This window comes from Neofelis nebulosa, chromosome 2 (assembly GCF_028018385.1).
Source record: "Neofelis nebulosa isolate mNeoNeb1 chromosome 2, mNeoNeb1.pri, whole genome shotgun sequence".
In the NCBI taxonomy this organism is placed as follows: Eukaryota; Metazoa; Chordata; class Mammalia; order Carnivora; family Felidae; genus Neofelis; species Neofelis nebulosa.
Window position 1 is genome coordinate 70425766 of NC_080783.1, and position 25356 is coordinate 70451121.

General features: G+C 36.5%; 1 protein-coding gene across 4 annotated transcripts in view; it reads left to right on the plus strand.

The window, feature by feature from the left end:
• IFIH1 (interferon induced with helicase C domain 1) overlaps positions 1-25356 on the plus strand; it is a 56005-nt gene that overhangs the window by 12433 nt on the left and 18216 nt on the right. For all 4 annotated transcript variants that reach the window (XM_058715126.1, XM_058715129.1, XM_058715128.1 and 1 more), the window contains exons 3-5: positions 807-953; positions 14387-14491; positions 19746-19966. In XM_058715126.1, the coding sequence (XP_058571109.1) occupies positions 807-953; positions 14387-14491; positions 19746-19966 (473 nt within the window). The remainder of the gene's footprint in view (positions 1-806; positions 954-14386; positions 14492-19745; positions 19967-25356) is intronic.

Genomic DNA, 25356 nt, shown 5'->3' on the forward strand with positions numbered 1-25356 from the left:
AGTCTTCGCTGATAGATTGTAGCTGCGAGAGGACAGAAACTTGACTTTTCTTTGTAGCTCACATAGTCCCTTAAGAAAACACTCAAAACATGTTGGTTGAAGGAAGGAAGAAAGGCCGTTGGGAGAAATGGAGGGAAAGAGAAGGGAGGGATACAGAATATTTCATTGAATTCCTAAAAAATCTCCAGATATCCAAAATACATGAATTTAGGCTGACATTAAAGCATATGTACATCTCATATAGAACACATAGCGAGGGAACAAAATGGCAAGAGCGCAAGCTAAAGAAAACCACCACCAAATTTGCATTTTCATAATTCAGCCTTAAATATAACTTTGTATCACTGCATCCGTGGCTTACCTCCTACCAGTAATGGTCAGCTAGGACATCATCATGCTCTTTTTGTGACTAGCATAATACTTATTTTACTGTCTTTTTAGATAAAATTTAACCATTACAAAAGAATTACTCACTGTGTCCACATTAAAAATAGAAATACTGTATCATAACAAAAAATATGTTCCTCGCTTTTCAAAATGTCAAAGTATGAAAGTATATTCTGGCAAATTTCTCCTAGAAACTTCCACTTGGTTTTCACAATAACAATAACAGCTATTTATATTGTGTAGAAACTTGCATTACCGTACAATTTACGTTCTGTTTAGAATTTCAAAGTACTCCAGTATATGCAGGTAAATGCCTATGAGGAACTCCTGTTTTGTTTTCAGGATAGCAATCACAGTTATGCAGACTCTATAAAAACTTGCATTGCACTATTGTTTACAGTCTCATGCTGTATTCATAGGGACTGAGAGTTTATCACAAGAAGATGGCCCTGAAGTTAAAGAGGGGGTTCTTGCAGCCACGGGTCAGCTAAGTCCAGACAAAGAAGGTCGGGACATGGAGACTCACTCACTGGAATCGTCTTTTGCGGATCCTTGTGTAACTTCAGGTATTTGGAACCTGCACACATTTTACAGCAGTTTACTAATTACGACTTCCAGAAACAATCAGTGGGTGGATTGATGACATCACGATCTGTTAAACAGAGGGAGAAAATTCAGGCTTTGGGGTTTTGCAAGCATTTTTATTAAAATCTTATTTCTAGACAAGATTACATTTTTCCTTTGTGGCTAAAAATGTTTTCATAACTAATGCAATATTAATATGTGATGAATATGAACATATTTGGTTCTAATTTTGCCTTACAAGGTACCCATGGTCTTTGTAATGTGATAGGCATAGGCATTTATAAGCATACCTTATTATAGTTCATAGTTTTCAAATACTTTCAAATGTATGAATTAGTTTGATTCATCCAAAGCTCTGAGAAAGTAAAAGGCCGTTCATTATCTTTTTCTTATTTCATAGACTGGGATGTCTCAGAGAGGTTCAGTTTTTGTAGACACCAAAAGCAAGGCTGTAGAAAGGCAGATGAGGGGAGGCTAAACTGGGGTTGGCTTGACTTGCAGTAACTAATTGGTGAGAGAACTGTTTACCGCCATGACCACCTTTCTGATATGAGAAGTCACTGGAACAATAATACCAATTTAATTACATTTCCTTCCCTAATTTTCTCACGATAGGAAGATCTTTCTCCCTTCCCCTTTCCCCACCTAAGGGCTCCATTCTATTTTCATAGGAAATAGTCATTTAAAAGAAACAATTTTTCAGGATCTGTAGTATGCTGGTAAATGTTGAACAAGCAAGTGTCTGGGAGGAAAGAAGGGAAGTCCTGACTTGTAGCATTTGCCAGTCCTCACAGGGCAAATGCTCCCACTAAAGCTGGTGTCAAACCTCCAACATCATGTCCCTGAGCTGGGAAGAGAAAAGAGGGAGCTCACCATGGTGTTAGCATTTCCAGGATGCAGACACGAGGGGCGTAAACAGCATCAACGTCACGGATGATAGTAAATTTCAGGAACACGATAAGGAAGTGATGAGTTTTAAGTATTCATTACCTTGATTTCAATACAATTTATTTAATTATACATTTATACAATTCATTTGCTAATGTTTATTTATGTGTGTATGTATGTATTTATTTCTAGAACTTGAGGGAGAGAGGGTGTGTGCAAGCAGGGAAGGGGCAGAGAGAGAGGGAAAGAGTCTCAAGCAGGCTTCAGGCTCAGTGTGGAGCCGAAGATACGGGGCTCAACCTCGAAACCGTGAGATCATGACCTGAGCCGAAATCAAGAGTCAGTCGCTTAACCAACTGAGCCACCCAGGTGCCCCTATATAATTTAATTTTTAAAATGACTGTGTTTGACAGCCTGCTCACAAAATTCCTGAAGATTTAACAATTGGTTTTTGCGAGCCCGTTTAAGCTGACTCCATCACACCACTGCAGAGTTCACTATTTTTTCTCCATTTTTTAAAAATAATCTCTAACCCCAGGGTGGTGCTCAAACTCACAGCCCTGAGATGAAGAGTCCCATACTCCACTGACTGAGCAAGCCAGGTGCCCCCCAAAGTTTACTATTTTCTACTTCAGAAAAGTAATACAGTTGCATTGCAGAATACTTGGAAAATGTGAAACCATACAAGGAAAAAGTCACCCATACTGCAGCAATGTAGATCTATTACTCTTAACATTTGGGTTATCTATCCTTCTAATCTTTTTACATAAGTGAATGTTTTATACATGGTGGCATTTCTCCTGTGTTCCTAGGTATTCTTCCACAGCCTGGTTTTTAGTGACTTAATATTTCCATTTATTGGGTGATTTATAATTAATTAATCAATTGTTAAATATTTAGGATGTTTAAAAATCTCTACATTGTGAACAAGTCCCTTAATATCTATGTTTCAATTTAATTCCTTTTTTTAAATTTAATTCTTAAAAGCATATTACATAACTGGAATTTCTGGATCAAATGATCTCTACAATATTAAAATACCTGATACTTAATGTCAAATTACCTCCAGAAACTTGTACCAAATTACATGTTCTTCGGGAGTATACGAGTGTGTATTGCCCTGATGTCTCTTCTACAAGAAGAGGTAATTCTTCAAACTTTGCCAATTTGGTATCTTGCTACTCGAATTTGAATTTTTTGATTTCCAATGAAAAGCATTTTTATAAGTTTATTCTTTTTGTTGTTGCTAGTTGCCTATCTATTTTTCTGTTAGTGTATTAATATTCTTCTTGATGGTTTATATGAACTATATGAAACATGTAGGATAGCAGTCTTGTCATAAGTAGCACCAGTGTGTATTATAGTTTGCCTGCTATTCAACCTTGTGCCTTGTTTATAGTTTTTTTGTGTGTTTTTTCTCTTCTCTTCTCTTCTCTTCTCTTCTCTTCTCTTCTCTTCTCTTCTTTTTTCTCTTTTCTTTTCTTTTCTTTCTTTATTATTTTTTTTTAATGCAATGCTTCTCAGGCTTTCCTGTGTGTCTGAATCACCTAGGGGAGCCGGTCTTCCTGAAATGCATTCTGATTTAGTAGGTCCTGTGTGGGGCCTGAGATTCTGTGTTCCTCACATGCTCCCAGGTGACACTGTACTGCTGGTCCTGGACCACACGTTAGGTAGTCAGGCTTAATATATAGAATAGCAAAAACTTGAATTCTAGAGGGTTTTTTTTTTTCATTTGAGCAGCTGCACTTTCTTTCAGAAATCGTGATCTGATAGGAATGCCCAAATGTACTATCTGAATGTAGGTTTGTCACATTTTAACATACTTCCTTGGTAGGCTACCTGACGTCTCCGTGGGTTACTGGCTACTTTCTAAATCCACCCTAGAAAGAATCAAAGACAAGACTGAAGCCGGCAGACGATCCTGCATCTCAAATGCGAGTTTTTCATCAAAGGTTGCCAGCAATGCATCTCATCAGCCTGTAGTTTATGTATCTACAGAGGATTCTGAGTCTCAAAGTGAACAAAATTAAAGGCAAAACTTTAAAATTTTTCTATTTTCTTACTAGTTCACATAAAACTTTAAGTTGCCTTTTGTGAAAAAAAAAAAAAATCTAGAACGTAATAATGGCCTTAGGGGACAGAAAGGGTTTTTTTTGTGTGTGTTTTGTTTTGTTTTTTACCCCTCTTGTCTTCCCTCTCACCCTCCCTCCCATTTGATCTCTGTACCTTTTGATTCTTTCATGTAACAAATATTTATTTAACTACTATCACGTGCCAGGCATGCAGTGTTCAGTGTTTAGCACTGCAAATACCGTGGGGGAACGTAAGAGAGGTGGGCTTCTGCTCTCATGGAACTTTCAACTGATGGGCACGTCAGTCAAACAGTAGTCACTATATGGCTGCACAGTAAGTGCTAATAACAGTCATACAGTAAATGCAAGTACAGCCTATTAAAACATGTGCTGGTCTGAGAACCTGTGAAAGTATAGTATGCTAACAGTGATCTGACAACCCCACCCAATCCAGAGACTTTAACGACCTTCAGGTTTGTAGGATCCTTATGCCATATGGACTTCCCTGTGCACATGGGAGCAAGTCAGTCCAATCCATTCTAGCCCTTTTCAGAGAAGTAACGAAGGGTAATTTATTTATTAAAATGTAGTTCCTTAACCTTAGGCCTTAGACACCACTACTCATAGATGCTATGGATCATTCCAAGTGTGTGTTTATTTTCTTATTGCTCTCCAGAACTAAGATGACGGATATAAATAACTTTTAAAGTACCATTAGCCCAAAGCAGCTACTGATGTTTTTTTGCTTCAAGTTTTTGTTGCAAAATTTACGGTAGGAAGATTTTGCCCATCCTGTCATCCTTTCGTAGAGTTAGCAATCAAAATAAAGGAGGAGTTATCCCATAGTTTCTGATATGCATTTGCATAATTTTGTTTTTTGTATTTTATCGATACTGGTAATGTATAATCTTTATTTTGAATTCTAATATATTGGATTAAGATTTCATATACAGCTCAAATATAGTCAATGCTACCAAAGTAGCATTGAAAGAAACGTATTACTTAAGCTGCACACATTCTATAAATATGAATTTTCATATGCAGAAAGAAAAAATGTGACTTGAATTATTTCTAATTTTAAATTGACTCCTCTAATTTTTATTTCTGAACCAGTTTCTAAAATATTTTTTCAGTGCATAGTCTTGGTGCATACAAATGGTAATTATTTATAATTTCAATGCAAAGGTTCCTTGTATGTTGTTTGTTAGCCCTTTTTACTCCTTGACACACCTGACAGGGTGAGATCTACTACCGCTGGGAACGGTAGCCCACCCTGAAACCAAGTTGAATCCCATTTCTCCTTCATCCTTGGGGTGATGTATCAGGATTCCCTAGTAGATGGCTCTGGAGAGTGATTTTGTCCTGACTCCACACTGGGGGCTGGCATTGTTCTTCCTCCCTCCTTCCAACTATGTGCTTCCCATTCAAAACTGGTTAATAAGTGAGATATACCAATTTTTAAAATTTGCCTTCTTCCAAATTAACTCAATAATTTCAAAAGGATATTTGAATAGTTCTCAGACTATGAGTAGAATTTTAATGCTGGATGGTATAGTCCTGCTTTCTAAAGTCACTGGCCATCTCTCATAACGAGAAAATATTGGAAAACCCCCAACTTCCAAGAAAACATCAGAGGAACACAAAGCCCACGTTCATTTTCTTCCATTGAAAATATTTTAATTATAGAAAATACAAAGTTAGCTGGATTATTTTAATTCTATAGGCTGTCAGTAAAATTGGTTGTACAATTTTTAATAGTCTATTTTTAATAGTCTTTAAGAGACTGTTTTTAATAGTCTGCTGTTACTGCTTTCTCAAAACAAGCACGTGGTTCTTCTACACCGACCTTTACATTATACTATTTCAGGAATTAATGATCTATAATAAAATAAAAGTAAAGAAAATGAGATTCAAAACAAAATAAAACGCGTATTTGTAATAAACTTACTTTTATGCAGAATTTCACATAAAATCTCCCAGACTTCTTTTATCATACTGTCTTGGATCTTGGTTAGGAAAACTAGAAAATGCCAGTACCTCAGGTCGGCCAGCAGAGGGCGCTTTTACATTAAAAAGAGAATGGGATTCACTGTTCCAGTGTGGAAGATTATAATGTAACTGTAGAATGTGCCATGTGTGAATATACAGTGCGCATGACTGTGAATGCATGTGTATATTTTGATTTATATATTCGTTCACGTGAAGATTTTAAAATTCCACCCCAGCTAATGAGCTTACCAACCTGCTTGTTTTCAGACTTTAATACCTTCTTTTTCATATTCCCCCATATGTTCCACTCCTTAGGTTTATCCGGTGACATTATGCTTTGGAATATATTGTGGATATATTTTGCATAGATCATGTTCTGTAGGAGGGGTTTAAAAATTGACCTTTATAAAACAGCCTCCTTCTCCCTGGCCCAATCTGTTATAGCACTTTTTTTGTTGTTGTTTTGTTTTGCCTTTTTATAGACCAAAGTCCAATCTTAGATTTGGTCTATACTAATTTCTGTAAAAATGCCACAAAATTTATCCTTGCACTTGAGGACCAGAATAATGTTTTATGGCACCAGCCTCTAGAAATTTAGAGATTTTTAGAATCTCTAGAAAAAAAAATACCATATAGCATTTAAGACCTCAGTGGAAAAGATGATCGATAAAGCAACATACAATAAGATTGTGTCAAAATAACCCACACTATTACAGGATTGGTTTGACTTCAGATAACTATCCTTTACTTCTATATTTTGCTAAATTTAAGTACATTAATTATTAGAACTAGAAATATTACTGAGGCAATCTAAAAGGCAAATACTAATTTGAGCTGAGAGAGAGAGAGAGAGAGAGAGATGCTGTCCCTGCTGATGTTAGTGTTTGCTAAAGGTTAATATGGGTTTCTATTTTATTTGAAACCTACCTGGAGCTATCTAAGTTACTTATATGACTTCTAATCACTTAATAGTTCCACGAGGGTTGTTCATATCTCAGGAATGAGGCCATAGGTATTTTGACAGAAAGGCTATCCCTGGTGTGCAGCTATGACATGCTGGGTTTATTTTCCTGACATCCTTTCATGGCTACAAACCAAAAACTTTTTTTTTTTTTTAGCACCGTTTTAACAAAGGCGGCGGGTTTTATTTCAGTTTGATGCTCAGGCCTTACCTTCTCTATTTAGCATGCGGATGAAGACAAGCCACAGAGTGAGTTCGTCAGTCTTGTTACCGAGAGAACCGAGTCCTGGGGGTATTGCCTTCACCCTCAAAGAGTTTAGAACCCAGTTCCAGAAAACAAGTTATGGCCCCCCAAAGAGAAACAGTCACTGTCCAGAGCGAAAGAGAGAATGTGTTCAGGGACGAGGAGGGAAGACTTGGGAAGGAAGGAAGATGCAGAGACAGCCTTCCTGAGGAGGAAGCGGAGACCTCCGTTCATCCAGTCCTGGGTTGGGTCTGTGCACAGAAGCGGCAGGCAGCATTTCAGACCGCATGGGCACTGTGAGCAAGAGAGTAGGTGTAGGAAAGTTCAAAGTATGTTTAGGGTGAGGGGTGTTAATAATGCGGAGGGCTCTGCATGTGTGGGAGCAGGGCTTGTGGGGAAAGTCTCCATACTGCTCAGTTTTGCAGTGAATCTGAAACTGCCCTGAAAACAAAAGTCTATACAAAATGAATCTAGCTGTAGTAAACACAACAACATTCTATAACTATGGATGTAGGAGAATAATTCGGTTAAGAGGGGAGCATTTATGGAGGAGGATGGGTGAGATAAGACTTCTTATATCAATGAGTGTTAATGGGTTTCTCCATAGTTTTTATAAATGATTTTTCTAAGGCAAAAAAAAAATACTCTTACAAGTTTATCATTCATCGTTTGGCCAATTATGAAATACTAGCACAACGCACGCCTGATCGTTTTAGATGATGTTTGTGGGAGAGTCCTTAATCGGAGGAATGAATCCTCTGGGTAGCTGGAACCGGCTCCCACTGGTTTGCAGGAGCCAGATGCACACATCTCTTCTCAGCTCCACTCTGTGACATCATGCTGGGAGCTTGAAATCAGCCCTGGCAGGAATATTTACACCATGGAAATTAACAGACGCTTCTATATCGTGGCTTTCCCCCCCCAGACAGCTGACCATTGAGCATTTATCGGGACAACCTTAAATGTATCTCCCCATACTTTCCTCACATTTGCTTAAGCCTGCTTAACTTGAATACTTCTTCCTAAGGGGTGCTTACCAGCCGAATTAGTTTCCAATTCATCTTCTAGCTTGACATCCCTAAACCTTGTTACTGCCAAGACTTACTTCCCATGTGGTCATCTAGCTTTTCACTCATAACTTTTTCACTCCGGGACTTTTTGCCTCTGTTACTGACTGGCAGCGAATGAATGAGTCTAGTGGATATGGTTATCCCCACAACCCTGTATTTTAATAACTGTCTTTATATATTGGGACTCAAGTCCAAAGGCTAAAGGGTCTAGATGATTTAAGCCAACACTATTACTTACACACAATTCAAATGTAATTCTGACAGAAACATTTCGGCAGTATAAATTCTATAAACAGGAGCAAGGAGCTCCGTGGATAGCCATGTGGGCCTCTGGCTCTAGGAGAGTTTTTTCTCTTTGGGGAACTCATTTCCTAGAAGCTTGGATCCAGGAGAGAATATGCAAGGTGGGTGGAGGTGGCTTCTCTCCATTCTGCGGGAACACATGTTCCCTGGCACGGAGAGCAGAATCTGACAGACCAAAATGTGAGCGTGTGTGTGTGTGTGTGTGCGCACACACACACACGCACAAATCCATATACATAGAGCTGAAAATAAAAGTCATCTATTTCCTCTCAAAAAAGATTAAGGATAAGTTATTTCAAAAGAAAAGGAGTGTTTGAGTGTTAGGATACTTTGCATTTTAGAAAAAAAAAAAGACAAGAGGTCTTAGCAATGTGTCTGATCCAATTATAGGAGCCCACAGAAAAGCACAGAGTCAAAGGAACCCACAGTGGGAGGAGAGTCCAGAATAACTTTATTGGTGGTCTTGAGGGGTTTGGCTAGTATAGCTCTTCAAAGAAGAGGAAGGGAAAAGAAAGAAAGTGATAAAGGTTCATCTTAGTCCTCAGTGTACACATCACAAAAAGCCTGCTTTTTCCATATGGGCAATACTCAACTGTTGTTCATTTTTAAGTACCAGTAAGAGCTATTGAAACAGACAGGACCCTGAGAGAGAGAGAGAGAGAGAGAGAGAGAGAGAGAGAGGAAGAAAGAAAGAAAGAAAGAAAGAAAGAAAGAAAGAAAGAAAGAAAGAAAAAGAAAGGTGGGAGGGAGGAAGGAAGGGAAGAAAGAGAGAAAAGAAAGAAGTAAAGAAAGAAAGAAAGAAAAGGAAGAAAGAGAAAGGAAGAAAGAGAGAAAGAAAAACTAAATAAGTATTATTAGTAGTATGAAAATAAACACACTTAGGAAGCCCACGCAGTAGTTTTGGGCATGCCCATACATGCACATGTGTTTGAATCTTGAGGGGTACTCTTTGACATTCCAGGGTGCGTGGGTTATGAAACCAGGCAAAGGGGAAGAGCTAAAGAGGTGAAGCTAAAATGCACCACAAGGTCAGAACTAGAATAAACATCAAAGTACTGTGACAAGTGAAATTAGATTATTTGCAGACCTTGTAAGCACTACCTCTCAGGGGGAATGGGATCTGCTGGTGCCCTTCTTTCTCAACGAGTACAGGCCCTGGCCCCTTGCACTGCTTCCTGCTCTAATACAAAACCACTTTTCGGCAAAGAGAATGTATGACAGCCAGGGGTAAAAAAAAGAGAAGTATTCTGTGGGGTGAGAAACACATCTAGATTGAAAATGGTTGGGGGAGGGGGGCATTACCTGTCAGGAATAGAAGTGAGAACCAATCTGTATCTTACCTAATGAAGCTTAGCCCTTAAATTGAATAAACAATATCCTTACAAATTAATTGTTATAATAGCACTGGCCAGTAGAGGGCATACTTTACATTGAAATAGATCTAAAAAGGCCTTCAAGAGGTTTTTTTCATATGAATTTTTTTTTTTAACTTCAATATTTTTGGTTCTAAATGGTTTAAAAATATTTTAAAGTATTTAAAGTCTAGAAGATGTTAAATGTGAAATTTCTCAGATTCCAGTTAATATTTCTGCTTTATTAGTAAAATATTCAAGTTGTGATTGCAAAATGAGGCATTTTTTCCATGGCTTACGGACTGGTCTTAGGATAATTGTACTCAGAGCTGTTCTTTTTTTGTGCTGTTTACAAAGTTATTACAGAAAATCCTATCTTTTAATTGGATGAGTATCATTTTCTTTCATTCCAAAAAAGTTTGATATAAATAACTGCTTTTTTCTTTTTTTTTTTTTTTAACAGTTAGGAATTACCAACATTTTCTAATCTGTTTTGTAGCCAGCTTTGATATTTTCCCTAGAGGAAATGACAGCTATATAAAAGTTAACTAAACTTATTATATAATGTAACTCCAATATTCAAAAGCCCATTTAAGTAGCAACTTCATGAGAATTTAAGATTTGTTCCTCTTCAAGATTCATTTCCTTTATCTAACATAATCATTCTCAAAATAAATGAGAAAATAGAAACTACTATCTATATTTTAAAATTTTAAGAAAAAAAAAAGGTTAAGTCACTTGTTAGCAGTGGCTGAGCTCAGATCTGGAGACCGATCTGTTTGACTCCATAGCACATGTTCTTTTCATGGCAACACCCTGCCTCCAATTGACTACTCTATTTTATCTGATCTATTTTAAAATCATAGACACATGACTTTACTCATCAGGACATAAGTCCAGATTGACGTACTGTGAAAAGTACAAAAGATGAAACAAAATAATCCTATATAAATCAATTACAGGAATTCTTGGGTTATTAACTCAATAGCTTGGTTTAATTTTGGCATCACACAATCACTTGATCTGACCTTATGTGTGTGTGTGTGTGTGTGTGTGTGTGTGTGATTTTTTTAAACATGATTTCTCTTAAGTGACTGCAGGAAGAGAATCTCTGGGAAAGACATTTTTAATGTTATGGGAGTTTCAATATATTTTCTTTTATTGTTCAAGTTATTTCCTCTAGTACTTCTCTTTCTATGAAATAAAAAAATATATATCAAACGCATAAAAATTCGCTGCCTAGGAAACAAAATTATTTTTGTGTTGAGAAAGTAGAGATTTTATATATCCTCAAAATGACAAAGAAATAAACCTCTATATATTCACTTTCATTTTCATAATTATCTCTAGCAGAATTATTCCAATTAATTTTGTTTAACAAGGATGGAAGTGTTCCTCTTTTATATATGTGCAGAAAAGAAAATTTCAAAAATAAGTGTGGATGTTTAAATGTAAAGTAAACGAAAGTCTATCGATGAAATCAGAAATGTGAGCAAAATAAAACAATCTCTCTAGCTTTTTTTCCCCTTGAGAAGATAAACCGTTTCAAGATTGCTAGAAAATTCGACATTACAATGAAAATGTCTATATGCTTTAAAACGACAACAAAAACCAACTTTCATTTCACTTAACGCTATTAGATATAGGATTGTTTGCTTGTTTACAAAGCTTCACACAAAGCATCAGCCATTGCGTGCTATCAAATAAAAAGCACTGGAATAGTGACTGGACTCGGATCCAGAAATTGGGGCCCCATTATGGCTGTGTGGTCAGGATAAATCATTTAACTTCTCTGAGCCTTGGTTTCTCATCTATAAAACTGAGGTGACAATGGATATCAACCACACAGAATAGAATGTTGAGGTTTAAAATGTAATTTACATCTGTGAAGGTACTGAGCTCAGTGTTTTCTTAACACACTGCAGATTTGTTTGTTAAGATCAAAATAATCCAGGTAACAAGCTCAATTAATAATACCCTATTTGGGGTCACAACTTTCTTTAATACTTATAAATTAATCATGCACGTTGTGTTAAATAGCTTCCCCAAACTTATATATGTTAGAACAGAGCTTGGGGAAAACTTTGACTTTACATATACACAAAATAGTTTTAAGGTTGTTGTTGAACTGCTAATGATTAGAGAATCAAATGAAAATCAAGTGCATTACACTTAATGGGAAACAAAGATACAGGGTTAATTTTAGATAATACTTGTTAGTATTTTTCAGTATTTTTGGTATTATCTTCAGTTCTCAATGCCCTATTTAAAACAACAAATGAAAAGCATGTCAAAATTTACTTTTTTGCTTCAGAAATCCTAGTCTGTATTTCTAGATCTAGAATTATCCTTGCAATGACGTTTTCCCCATCTCATTTTACACCTTGCCTTTTCCTTATAAATCTTATTCTCTTTTCATCAGTACATCTGCCCCAAACGCTCTTCTGCTTGACAGTTCTATCCCACACTCGCCTCTAAGCTTCTAACAAGGCATACCTCTGGGAATTGCAAAGTGCCATATTTAAAATCTCTCAGTGAGATATACAGGTTTTCCCGTGTAGTCATAAGGGATTCCTCAAATCTGAGTTTGAGAGCTAATCTACGACAACTGGTAGGCACAGTATTTTCAAATTAGTATATTTGTGTTGTGCTAATATACTTAAACAATATGCGTGTCCGTTGAGAATTTTTCCACAAATTCCTTATCAGCTTTCTTTGAACTTAAAAAAAAAGATATATTACATATTTGATTGGCATCAGTTATAATTCCATTATATTTCCCGCTAACTAGGCTTATTGGAAGGGAGATGTCGCAGATGTCGTAGATGCTCAATGGAGTACTAGTCAGCAATAAAAAGGAACAGATTAGTGATATGAACAACAAGGATGCATCTTGAACGTGTTAGGTTAAGTTAAAGAAATCAAACAGAGGCTACGTATTGTGTGAATCCGTTTATATGATTTTCTGGAGAAGGCAAAGCTATAGGGATAGAAATTAAATCAGGGACTGCTAGGGGGCAGCACGAGGAAAATGAAAACAAAGGGGCTTGAGGGGACTTCTGAGGTGATAGAAAAATCTTGATTGTGATGATGGTTGCAAAACTATATACATGTGTCAGTGTCGACAAACTAAACCTACCTAAAAAAAAACAACCTAAAAAGAATGATTTTCATATTATCTAAATTGTACCTTAATACACCAACTTAAAAAAAAAACTGGTTAAGGAAAAAGAAGATACTTGTAGTTTTGAGGAGTTGTATATGGTCTTTTTCCAGAGAAATTTTATTGATAATATACTATGTGTGTGTTTCAACCGGTTCTGTTACTAGCCCTAAATGGGTGGCACTCACACTAGTTTCAAATAGCTAACGGCTACTTTATGTAATTTGTTTTGTGCATTTGGGAGCTTTAGCATGAAGTGATAATTATGCAACAAGTATAAATATTATGAAATGTTATTCGTTGTAAGAAGAACGGTATTTAATGGAACTCCTGCCCTAATACTAATCAACAACTTGATTTTTATTTCATTTTCCAATTATCAGCACTGAAGTTGCAGTGGTAAGAGTTTATTGTACCTAATATTACTTACTGGTTATCAAATTCTGGAGGGTGAATTGTACTAGCCCCATTTTAAATGAGGGCAAGTTAGGCTCAGAGCAACCTCAACAGCAAATTTCACAAGTCCTGATTCCAGGCCTGGCGTTTGCTGCCATCTTTCATTTACTTTTCCCAGCTTAGCAATAGTTCTGATCCCTGTGGATAAGATGGCATAAATCCTTGGCAATAAACTGTAAAGAGGGAAGTCTTCCCTAGAGGGAAAAAAAGATTTTCCAAAGGAATTGATGCTGAGTACTGAAAACCAAAAATCGGGATTAACAAGTTAAGGGAACGCTCTTGACATTCATCCTCATGGTGACTTTTTGATGGAAGCTTAGTTTAATTGTAGTAAAGGAAAACATTTATTTCCAGCCTCACAGAAGCTTCCATTACAACTGCAGTGCCAGGCTTTAATGATATTCTTTTTGAGCAAATTCTTTGTGAGATTTTGAAGTAATGTTTATCGCTGAACTGTTCTTTTCAGAACCAATCAATAGAACCATGTGGTTTATCAATTCTTTATCCTTTATTAATTCCCTGCCATATTATGTTAAAATAACTCGGTGGTTTCTGTGTAGTACTTTTTGTCTCAATGCCACCATCAAGCCTAGATCTTCTCTTCTTGCACAAAACTTACATGGTGGGGGGACATCAAAAGTCACACGTGTTTACAAATTTGTATTTGCTCTCGAATCGGATGTATGATACTTCAAGTAGGTATATGTGTTTGATTCACTACCTGACAGCTGCTCATCCATAGTAGACTTTTTAAATGTTGCTTGCCAGGAACTCTTACCTTTTATTCATAATTGTCTGGGTGTGCCTTTTCCACTTGCATTGAACTGTATGTACTGTGTGCTGTAGAGGTGTGCAGTTAAAATACGTTTATTCTCAGAAATATTTTTAAAATATTTTAAAATGTTTTCCTTTGCAGAATCAGACACAAGTTTGGCAGAAGGAAGTGTCAGCTGCTTAGATGAAAGTCTTGGACATAACAGCAACATGGGCAGTGATTCAGGCACCATGGGAAGTGATTCAGGTACTGCCTAACTGTTGTGTAAACCTTAAAAAGTGTGAAATAAGACGCCATATAGTGGAAAGCATGGGGGCTGTTCATACCCTCCCTAATGTATTTATGCAATTAAAGCAATTCTTTTCTCCAGTTGAAGTAGTTTTGGAACTTTGCCATTCACTTTCTTCAAAAGTACAACTTATAAAAGTCTTAGAATCAAGCTCTCTAATTTTTGATCCAGTACTTATCTTTTTGGTGTCGATAAGATTATGCATATGCCACCTTCCATAGAATTATGTCATCTATTTTATTTATGCTGTCTGTTTCAGTTAATTTGACTGCATTTAAATGATGTATTCAGTTTGGTACATGTGTTCCAAACCTTATTTTTTTTAATTAAAATACTTTTAAAATAAATCAATTAGTACTGTCAATAAGATGATGGTGACTCTGTAGATTAGCTGCAGATAACAAGAGTCCTTTTAAAATGAAAAACTAAAAATGACACGTGTAGTTAAGAGAGTTTCAGTTTCCCTAAATATCTCTTGCGTAGGAGTAGAGTTTGCAAAAACACTTTTGTCACTAAATGAGAACTTTATTAGGTGTTTCCCTAATTGCTCCCTCTATTAGCTGGTAGCACACCAGCAATAAACGAGAGCGCCTCTTCTCAATGCCACACTTTAGCAATACCTCCTGTTATCAGATTGCCTAAATGTTGTCAGTCTGGTCAAATTCATATCGCTTCTTTCTGTTGATTGAATGTGCAGTTCCAATGATTACTACTGAACTAAAATGTTAACATTTTCTAAGAATAGGTGATAGATCCTCAGAGATTTGTTATACACCTCTCTATATTCGTCTGGTGTTTGAAGTGTCTCACAATTAAATTAACAAATTATAAACAAACAAAAAATGCTTTGCAATGTGGCCAGCTAAGAATCGGTAGGAAATTGGCAAATTCAGAAACACAAATTACTTTTGTATTCATTTGTTTTGTGACTGAGTTGTAGAAAACACTTGGAAAATGTTGTGTATTTCAGATTACCCTGCATTGTCTGAAGAATTATAGAAATTTAGCTAGAATAGTCCTGAAGGGACAAAATCATTTACATGAAAATGGTCATCTGCTCTAAAAGCTTTCCAAGCTTTTAAAGGGTTAATTCATTTTCTGTTCACTGCAGGCAGTGTTTATTAAGTTATTGCCCTATGCTTAGTTCTGTGGATTGTATTTGAATTTTCTATACTTGCTATGCAAACAACTGTTAGATTTAATAATTAACATTTCTATTAAATGTTATTGCTGTTAGAACTCAAACTGTGCTCTAGCTAATATTTAACATCTTTATGGTTGTTTTAAGCTTCTGGACCTCATCCTAATTTTTGTTTGTCTAAGTAAGGGCTTTTCAACAATATTCATTCATTCAATAAATATTTAATGGGCATCCCCTATGTGTTGGCCATTTTGTCTATTTAGAGCTGTTAGCAAATGTAACTATTTACTGATTTTCAGTCCTCAATGTGGCATGAAAGACGTGATAAATCTGAACGCAACCTACTTTTAAAAAGCAAATACATTTTCGAAGGCAAATACATTTGAAGACAAACTCATTTTCAAAAGGCACCCATTGAAGTTCTAGATGGGGTCAGTGCTTAGAAATGAAGAATTACTTCGCATAGTGGGTAGTAAAATTCTGAATTTATAAAATTATGAGATTTCTTTCCCTCAGGTGCATCGTGTAGAGTGAATTAGAAATCAGTTCAAAAAAGGTTTAGATAAATTGCAAATTGGTAAACATGCATTTAATTTCTAAAAAGCATCACAGTGTTTGCGATTATATCTTAACCTTTCAGGCTGACAGCAAAGGGACTCTATTTCATATGTCCTTTGTCCACCTTCAACAGTTACATAATGGGACATAAGGCTCATGGATGTGACCCAATACCATAACATTGTGTTCCTTTGTGGAAGTATTTCATCATAGGAAAACACGATTAGTAAGGCTCCTAAAGTGTAAATATTCTAATTATGCTAGGGAAGGCTTTTTTGTTTTTCTGTTTCTCATTTTTAGAGAGATACACTGCATCTCACAAAGTGGCAATGTTTTTGGCAATACGCATTGGCCTGATATGTAGAAAGTATTTCCTTACTATTTCGAGGTAATACCTATTAATATTTGTCCAGCTGGAATGGCGTATTTTTCCGTGGTTACATACTATAGGTAAAGGAATACTTTGTCGATTTCAAACACATGCAGTGACAGACCTTTTCTCTCCAAGAATAACTCAGCTGTCAAAATCAATGTGAGAATGAAATGTGCCACATGGTGTAGTTCCAATAAAATGTTATTATTTAAGTCCTATTTGATTTTATTTTTTGACCATTTATATGGCATAGTATAATTTCAAGGTCTTCAATCAATATTTGTTGTAGAGGAAGGGCACAGTGTTATTCAAAGCTTGTGCATATTTTAAATACCACATTCATTATTGCATTTAATTGATTTTGCTTTTCAAAGCAAGCCAAAAAGAAACAAAAAAACAAACAAACAAAAACCCAAACATTTCTTTTATAAAGGAAATTGGCTCCTGGCTCCTTGACACCCGCCCAGTTCTCTCCTTCTGGTGACAGAGAAGAGAAAATTCTCTTTTCATTGCTTATGTGGATAAATTCTTCCATCCCTATGTCAGAGGATGTGATAAGGCAAGAATCAGGCTGAATATTTAGCACTCACCCAGCTCTTCTTTGGATGCTGTTCTCACAATGAATCCAACTCTGATTTTTTCCATATTCACTCTGTGTTTCTCTTTTAAACTTGGGGCTACCCATCAAGTTTCCTAGAGTTGACTCAAAAGTATGGAAGCTAATAGAGCTATCTGTCTAATAGCCAGACATTGTTAGTGGCTGCAGCATACAGTGCTTTAGACCCTGAAGTCCTTGAAGACAAGGACTCCATTCCTGGGGCTGCATGGCACATAAGAGCCACCTAGTGAATAATTACTGCACAGTGAATTAGTGGTGCATGATGAGGTAAGTAGCAGGGAAACATCACAACTTTGGCTCTAGAATCAAATCTTGAACATGATAGTCCTTTTAGCTTCCTAACTCATCTTACACTTTTCAGTATAATAAATAGCTAGTATGCATAAGTGGTATTGATGTTGTGCTCATTTGACTTAGTTTTAGATTACTTGGGAAAAAGACAGAAAATTGCTCTAATTTCTCTTTTTAATTTGTATCACCCAAGGATATAGTAGGAAGAGTGAAAAATAAAAAGGGGAAATGATTAAAGAAGTACATTTAACTACTACGAGGGAACCAGAATTTTGTTATTTGTAAAAATCCATGCAAAAATATACCTGGAGTGAAATTAAACAAAGGGAATCTGTTAATATCTTTTAATGAATTTCCTAAATTAAATATCAATTTAGCAAAAGTAAATAACTGGATCTTGGTGTTAAACGCAATTTAAAATACATCTTCCTTTGCAAATATTCTTGCTCTTTTGGAAGTTAGGTAATCAATGCTGGTAATGTAGGTAGAATGGTAGGATTTTGATAATCTATAAAAGCCACTTAGCAGAGAAGTAATGATATTCTTAAATAAATCTGAACCTTACATAAATGTAATAGAAGATGAATCATTATGATTGCTGTAGAGTTCAAAACAAGCATGGAGAGCAAACTTGTAAATGCATATTTTTAAATGCTGGTGATCTTAAATGAGTTTCTCCTGAAAATCATATTAAATGAATCGGCAGATGATCCAATGATAACTTAAATGTATTGCATCTTTGTTTACTCATCCATACAGAAGACAAATTTCCTGCCAGGTTAGTAGATGACTCTTACTAAGTGGTATTTGGTGTGAATTTTCCTACCTATGCAGATAGGACTATCACAACAAGTTAAAACCCATTTAAATAGAATCATCCAGTTGCTGAAATGGAACCATCAGCAATTTTTGTGAAGTTAATGGGATTATGTTGGTTTAGTTTTTTTGCAATCATTGATAAGAGAAAGAACACTTCATGTGTAATGAAGTACTAAGTGCTGTCATTTCATTTTTTCCTTATGACTATATAAAGCATAAGACAGGCTTTTAAATTGATATAATATTTATTTTACTGCATTCCACATGATAGGTTATACATTTTTAGATCTTTTTCCCCTGGCTAATATAGATAAATCTGGTCACTTTTATTTATTTCTTTTCTTTTCTTTTTTTCTTTTTTTTTTTCCCTCCCCGAATCTGGTCACTTTTAAACAAAACATGTTTAAACCAAGATATGTTATAATGATTTTATTCTAATGTTCAAAGAATTAATGTATATTAGTACTTTATCAGAATTTTAAATTCAGAAATCTATATTAACTGGAAATATTTTTTATATATTGCATGGTGAGTTTCAGGAAAATACAAAGATGTGGAGAATACATATAAGGAAGTGATAAAGACCAAAATTCAAAACTAAATTTATCACAATTCAGTTCAAACCAACAAAATTATTTTTCGTCTTTTAAAGACAACCTATCAACTAAAGGCTTGCATGGGAAGTTTTTCCCCTTCACCCTTGTTTAATCTAGCTACCTCACATGGCAAAAATAGGATTTTTTTTTTTTTTTTTTTTTTTTTTTGCCATTTTAGAGTTTGGGAATAGATAGATGATAGATAGACAGGCAGACAGACAGACAAACAAGCTTTGGGATATTTGGTTGTCAGATAAAGTTTTTCAAATGAAGGAAAGTAGCATTAGCTATAATATCTTCTTTGCAATTAAAGGTAAGGGCTGGGGAGGGGCAGATACAGAACAAAGAGAACTAATGACTCCTGCTTTCCCAATTCCTCTTGATTCATAGGTATAAAGTCTAAAAAGAAACAAGTAGGGCATAAGGGCTCAACCAAGAATTGGAAAGTCTGACGCATTAAGAACTGTTACTGCCAATCCTGTACTACAGCCCTTTCTGCAATTTCCCCTGGCTTTGCTCACTCTGTGAAAAGACTCTCCCCTGTTCCCTCCCCTCCCTGCCCACCATCCTGTTCATTCCCTCCCCAGGAACCTCCACCCCCAGGCCATTTCCATGGTGGAGTGCCTGGTTGTATCCTGCAAATGCCAAGAGAGCTGACACCCATTTGGTATGGAAAAATAGAAAAATGGATTGCGTTGGACCACACATGAAAGGGAATTTAAACCACAAGAAGCCTATGTTTGGTTTTAGACTTCCTAGCGTTAGTTGTTTTATTGCCCATTCCCTTACTTTTCTACCTTTTAATTTCCTTCAGAGGAAGAAAATGTGGCAGAAAGAGCATCCCCTGAGCCAGAACTGCATCTCAGGCCCTACCAAATGGAAGTTGCCCAACCAGCCTTGGAGGGGAAAAATATCATTATATGCCTCCCTACAGGGAGTGGGAAAACCAGAGTGGCCGTTTACATTGCCAAGGATCACTTGGACAAGAAGAAAAAAGCATCTGAACCTGGAAAAGTTATAGTCCTTGTCAATAAGGTATTCAAATCGCACATAATACAACTGTGTTTATTTTCACTTTATTATTCTGACGCATTTGTAAAATGACACTATAACAATGGATCGCACGGATTTAGTGTAATTAAGAGTAATCTTTTATTTAATTTATATCTTTGCTTTTACAGTTAAATGATATCTAAGTTATTAGCTTTTAAAATGATTTTGCTTCATAAGACCAGAGCAAAGATCAAATAGCTGTTATTTAGGTATTAAGAATACATTTACCCAGATATTCTTTAAGGTTAACTGGCACTAATTTAAGTTATCACTGTATGTGGACATGAATGACCTCAAAATATTACTGGAATCTAGGATCAAATATTGTCTTTTGAAGTCTCCTTAACTGTTGGCCCTTAGTTAAAGGTGGTAAATCCTCCTTATCCAGAATATGTATAATTTATGTGAAGATAAAGAGAAAATTAAGTGAATATTTGGCTGATCTAAATCAAGTTAAAAAGGAAAATAGATGACTAACTTTCAATAATTATACAAAGATGCTACTTGAAATGTAACTGAGGTTTCCCTCTAGTAATTTATGTCCTGGGATATTTAAAGACCAGTCTTCGTAAACGGGTATAATTCCCCTTTACGATAAAACCAAATCTAGTTTTTTGAGCTTTATTCAGATAAATGAGTTTATTAATTTATTAATTTGCATATTGAGTGGATTAATTTTTACTTTTATGGAGTAAAATTGAGTATACATTTCCATGGCCAAAATAGTCTTTTCTCTATTACTTACAATAACTTGGTTTTCAGCATGACCCTTACCAAAAATATAGCAACAGACTATACAGCTTTCTTGTGTTTTTGGATTTCCGTTATGCTTAAAGTTTTAGTTGCAACCTGCTTTTCAGTACTGAAGTAACATACTCAGAATCTATGATCTGAGTAATTTCTATCATGTGGTTCCAAATGCATTCTATATACATCTGCTAAGTCAAAAGATCTTTATGCTTAAATGACTATTATTAGAATACTTTTATTTCTTTTGTGACAATAGTGATACACCAGAATTTACTTGCTCATAGCTTTTCACATAGTGTCTTTATTAAGGACATTATCTTTTGGAATAAAAGGAATCTAGCTTTGACTACTACTTCTACCTACCAGTAGTCTAACCTTGGACAAATTCCTAACTTCTGTCACTTTTAGTTTCCTCATCCGTAAAGTGAACAAAATAATAGTACCCTATACAGCTGCTCTGAAATTTAAATTAGATAATCTGTCTAAAGCCTAGGAATGATTCAGTGAATATTAGTTTTTCTTCCCCTCCCTCTTCCTCACCTCCAAAACTTGGTAAATGGAACTTCTTAACTAGTTGAACAGGGTCTTAATGCCAGGTTTGGAGAAAAAAACAGAGTTAACTGGATTTGAAGATACTTCAGCTGGAGTTCTTGATACCATTTGAATATTCTACAGTTTAATTTCCTCAACCTCAGCCTCACCATCACCCTCCCTACAGGCTCTCCTTCCCTCTGTATCTATCTCTTTGTTAGTTACTCCACGTCCTCCAAAGCATGAAGCCTCAACACCTAGGGTATATTTTTGATTCCCTTTTCTTATCAGGCCGCAGGGTCATAAACTATTAGAGCTGAAAGAGAACTTCAAGATCTAGTGCTTATCCATTGCAGGGTGGTTCTCTCACCTCTGCTGAGTAAGCTGGAATATCCAGAAAGTCCCCATTTTAATAAGATAGCTTGATCCATTCTTTGAATAACTGACTCAGAAGGAAAGCCCTAGCAAAATCTGTTTCTCTGGAATCCACACTCATTGGTGGGAGTTCTTTCCTCTGTGATTATACACAATAAGTATTAATTCTCCTGCCTTGTGACTGCCCTTCACATAGAGAAGGCAGAAATGTGGTTCCTGTGTCATTTTTCTTTTGATTCCCCGGGATAAATATTCCTAGTCCCTTTAACTCTTTTTCATATAACATGGTTTCCAGATTTTTCATCATCCTGAGTGCCCATCCTTTTTGAGGCTTCTTAAAATACAGTGTCCAGAGTTGGGCAAAATACTACAGATACGGTCTTATCAGTGTAGACAGTAAGCCCATGTGACACGAAGCCATGAGCAGGTTTGCCTTTATCACCGGTGCCGGCACCCACAGACTCATCTGGAGTTTGCCATAAACTAAAAGCCTCAAGTTTCTTTTTGTCCGAAAATCTGTTAGACTAGAAGCCTTTTAAGTTATTTTTGTGCAGTTAATTTTTTGAGCCTAAATGTAAATACTTAACATTCGTTTCTTCATCTTCTGCATGTTGACTGATCATTGTAGGTCTCAGGGTTTTGTATGCACCTAATGTATCTCCTTCTTATAATGACTAATGACTCCCTCTCAGTGCTGTATGCTCATCACAAACCATTCATCTCATGCAACTAGGTGATTCTTATGAATCCACATTTACAGCCATGTTTGAATGTTAAATTATCCTCATTAATTTTTCACATTCACTGCCCTGTTGTGTAGACATTTAAGGACATAAGTCTAATTCATCATCTGCTTCGCTATTGTTTTTCCCTAAGAATTACTAGAAATCCCTCCACTGGTTCTTCCATATATGTCATAATTGTTTACTTTATTACCCTGTTTCTTTCCATTTTAAAGGCACATGAGCTTCAGTTCTTTTTGATTGAGTCAGGAAATCGCTAGTTCCGTATGTCACATAAGCTTAGTTCTGTATTTGACCAAATAGATGGTATTATCACCCTTGATCTGGAAAAGAGAAATCCTGTCCCCTCTAACACCGTTTACTTTCATCTCCCTGCCTCCATGCTTTCCAAAGTTATCGCCTTCAAATGCAGGGAGAAATGAAAACACCACCTGTGTTCCCAGACTTTCTATTTCCTATCTAGGGCTTCAACATCACGAGAGATAAATCCCAGGTTCCTTCAGATGCTATAATACAGCCCCATATGATTCAGCAGAAGTGGGTAGCAGTTGGGTTTGATTAGTCTTGGCAGGCACTCTGTCACATCTCAGGAAAAGGCTCCAAGAGGACCACACACCTCCCAATTAGCCATGTCAGACTTGCATCTGGCTTTCTCTGTGTCCTTCAGTAGGAAGTCAATGCCACCCAGAGTGAGTATCAGGATTTCCAACACCTGCTCCCTCCTGTGAAAACTTATTTTTGTTCTGTAGACCAGAAGATGCTTCTTCTTTGAAAGTTCTTGACTCATCCTTTACGGGCAGAACCCCAGGTCGCTTTGTCACCCCATGGTACAGAGATTCTTAAATCACTCAGCAGCATGAGGGTGTTTAAAGACAAATCAAAGGCGTATCCTGTCCTCAGGAATCTACAATCTAAGAAATTAGAGATGTGTACTAACAATATAATAATTAATATTATATTGCACTTGGTGATACAATATTAATTATTTTTATCATACCTCATTAAATCCACACAGGTACTCTATGAGGTAGCCATAATTATCCTCATTTTACCCATCAGAAAACTGAGGCTCTGAGGCTTTAATTGGTCCATCAGGGATCATCCTGCCAAAAAGTAGCAGAGCTGAAACTTGAATCCTTACCTTCTGAAGCCAACTGGCCTTCTTTTTTCACTCTACAGCTAGAATAAAAGGATTAGCAAAATATCAAGAAATTTTTATGAGTTATGAGTACCCAGAAAATGACAGCCTCTATTTCATTTAATTTTCACAACAACTCTACCGTAGGGCTAACATTATCCTCATTTTACTGATGTGGAAACTGAGATGATTCAGATGATTCAGTAACTTGTCCCAGGTCACATAATAAGCAGATGGCTGGAGTCATTTTCAGAGCTGACTTTCTTTCCTCTGGATCTTACTATCTCCTTCCATTAAGCTTAATTTCCATTCTCTTCTTCAGAATCTCTCTTACTTCCTCAGATCATTTCCCCTGTCTCATATAAGTAGAATGAAAAGGATAGTTCTAGAAAAATGTATCAGAAATGAGTTTGTGTAAGTGAGAGAAGAGCTGCGGTTCTCAAAATTTAAAGCCTTACTGTCACATGAGAGGCTTCATATAAGCGCAGGTTTTAATGTTTTGTCCCCAGAGATGGTGCCTAGATTCAGTAGTTCTTTGGTGGGGCCCAGGAGTCTTCATTTTCCAAATCTCTCAAGTGATTTTGTGGCAGGTAGACCAGAGACTTTTACCTTGACAAAAACAAAAACAAATACTAACGGAAAGTTTCTCTTCTTAGTCTTTTCACCTTGTGTTATTTTCTTCCAGTAACCAAACTTGGTTTTTGATTTTAGGTCCACACTGTTTCCTTAAAATTCATAGATTCCATTTTAACCCCTTCCCCCTCCACATTGACTCTTGGACAAGTTCATCATTTCTACTAAATAATGATACAAGACAGTGTTCTTTGTACACTGTTCTCAGCCAGGGGTATCAGCCAGCCCTCATTTTACACATAAGTAGGATTCACCTCAAGTAAAAAAGATGAATAACACATGTTCTGCAGACCAATAGAAAGATAACCATTGATTACATTATCTGGTAATCACATTATGAGGAATATAACGCTTATTCTTTGATGCTTGCCCTTGAAACTCTTCCTGACAATTCCCTATTTGCCACACTGTACATCCCTAGGCTTCCATGGTATAAATTCTCCTAGCATATAACCTTCAAGATGGCCTGGTTATTCCTTTCCCTTGATCTAGGAGGTATTCTGAATGATGGGCAGTGCGTAACATTCAGGTATCAACTCAGCCACCTTCAGCAGATGCTATGACATATGGAGAGCCAGCTGAAAGGATTCTTTTTTTTTTTAACTACCATGCAATAAATCTTTTATTAAAACTTTCACCAGGTTCGGCTGTTACTGAAACTGGTAATTTCTAAACTTAAATTGGGGCAGATGGCTATAATGCAGAGTGATGCCATCATTGGGCAGTATGAATGCAAGACTGAAGAATTAATAGCCACCCCTTAGACAGAGGACCAGATACAAGGTTGACACTTTCTGTATGTTGTAGTCAGAAAGAATGTGGCCATCTTCCAGCTCCTTGCCTGCAAGGATGAATCTTTGCTGGCCGGGGGTTGGGGGGTGGGGGTCCGGGTGCCTTCTTTATCCTGGATGTTGGCATTCATGTTCTCTATGGTATCTATCACTGGGTTCCATATTTGGATCTCCAGATGGTCTTTCAGGTCAGGGTCTTCAAAAGAGTGACATGTTGACCAGCTAGTGAATGCAATGATACTGTGAATTGCCAATTACACTGAGTAACCTCAATGCCAGCATACTCCCACTCAACAATGTCAGTCAAGGCTGAAAGATTTCCACTTATTTTGCCAAGCCTGTTTTCTCATTTGTTCTTTCTCAGCCACCAAAGCCATTTTAGTGGTCTGCCCCTTCACCGCACATCTGCTC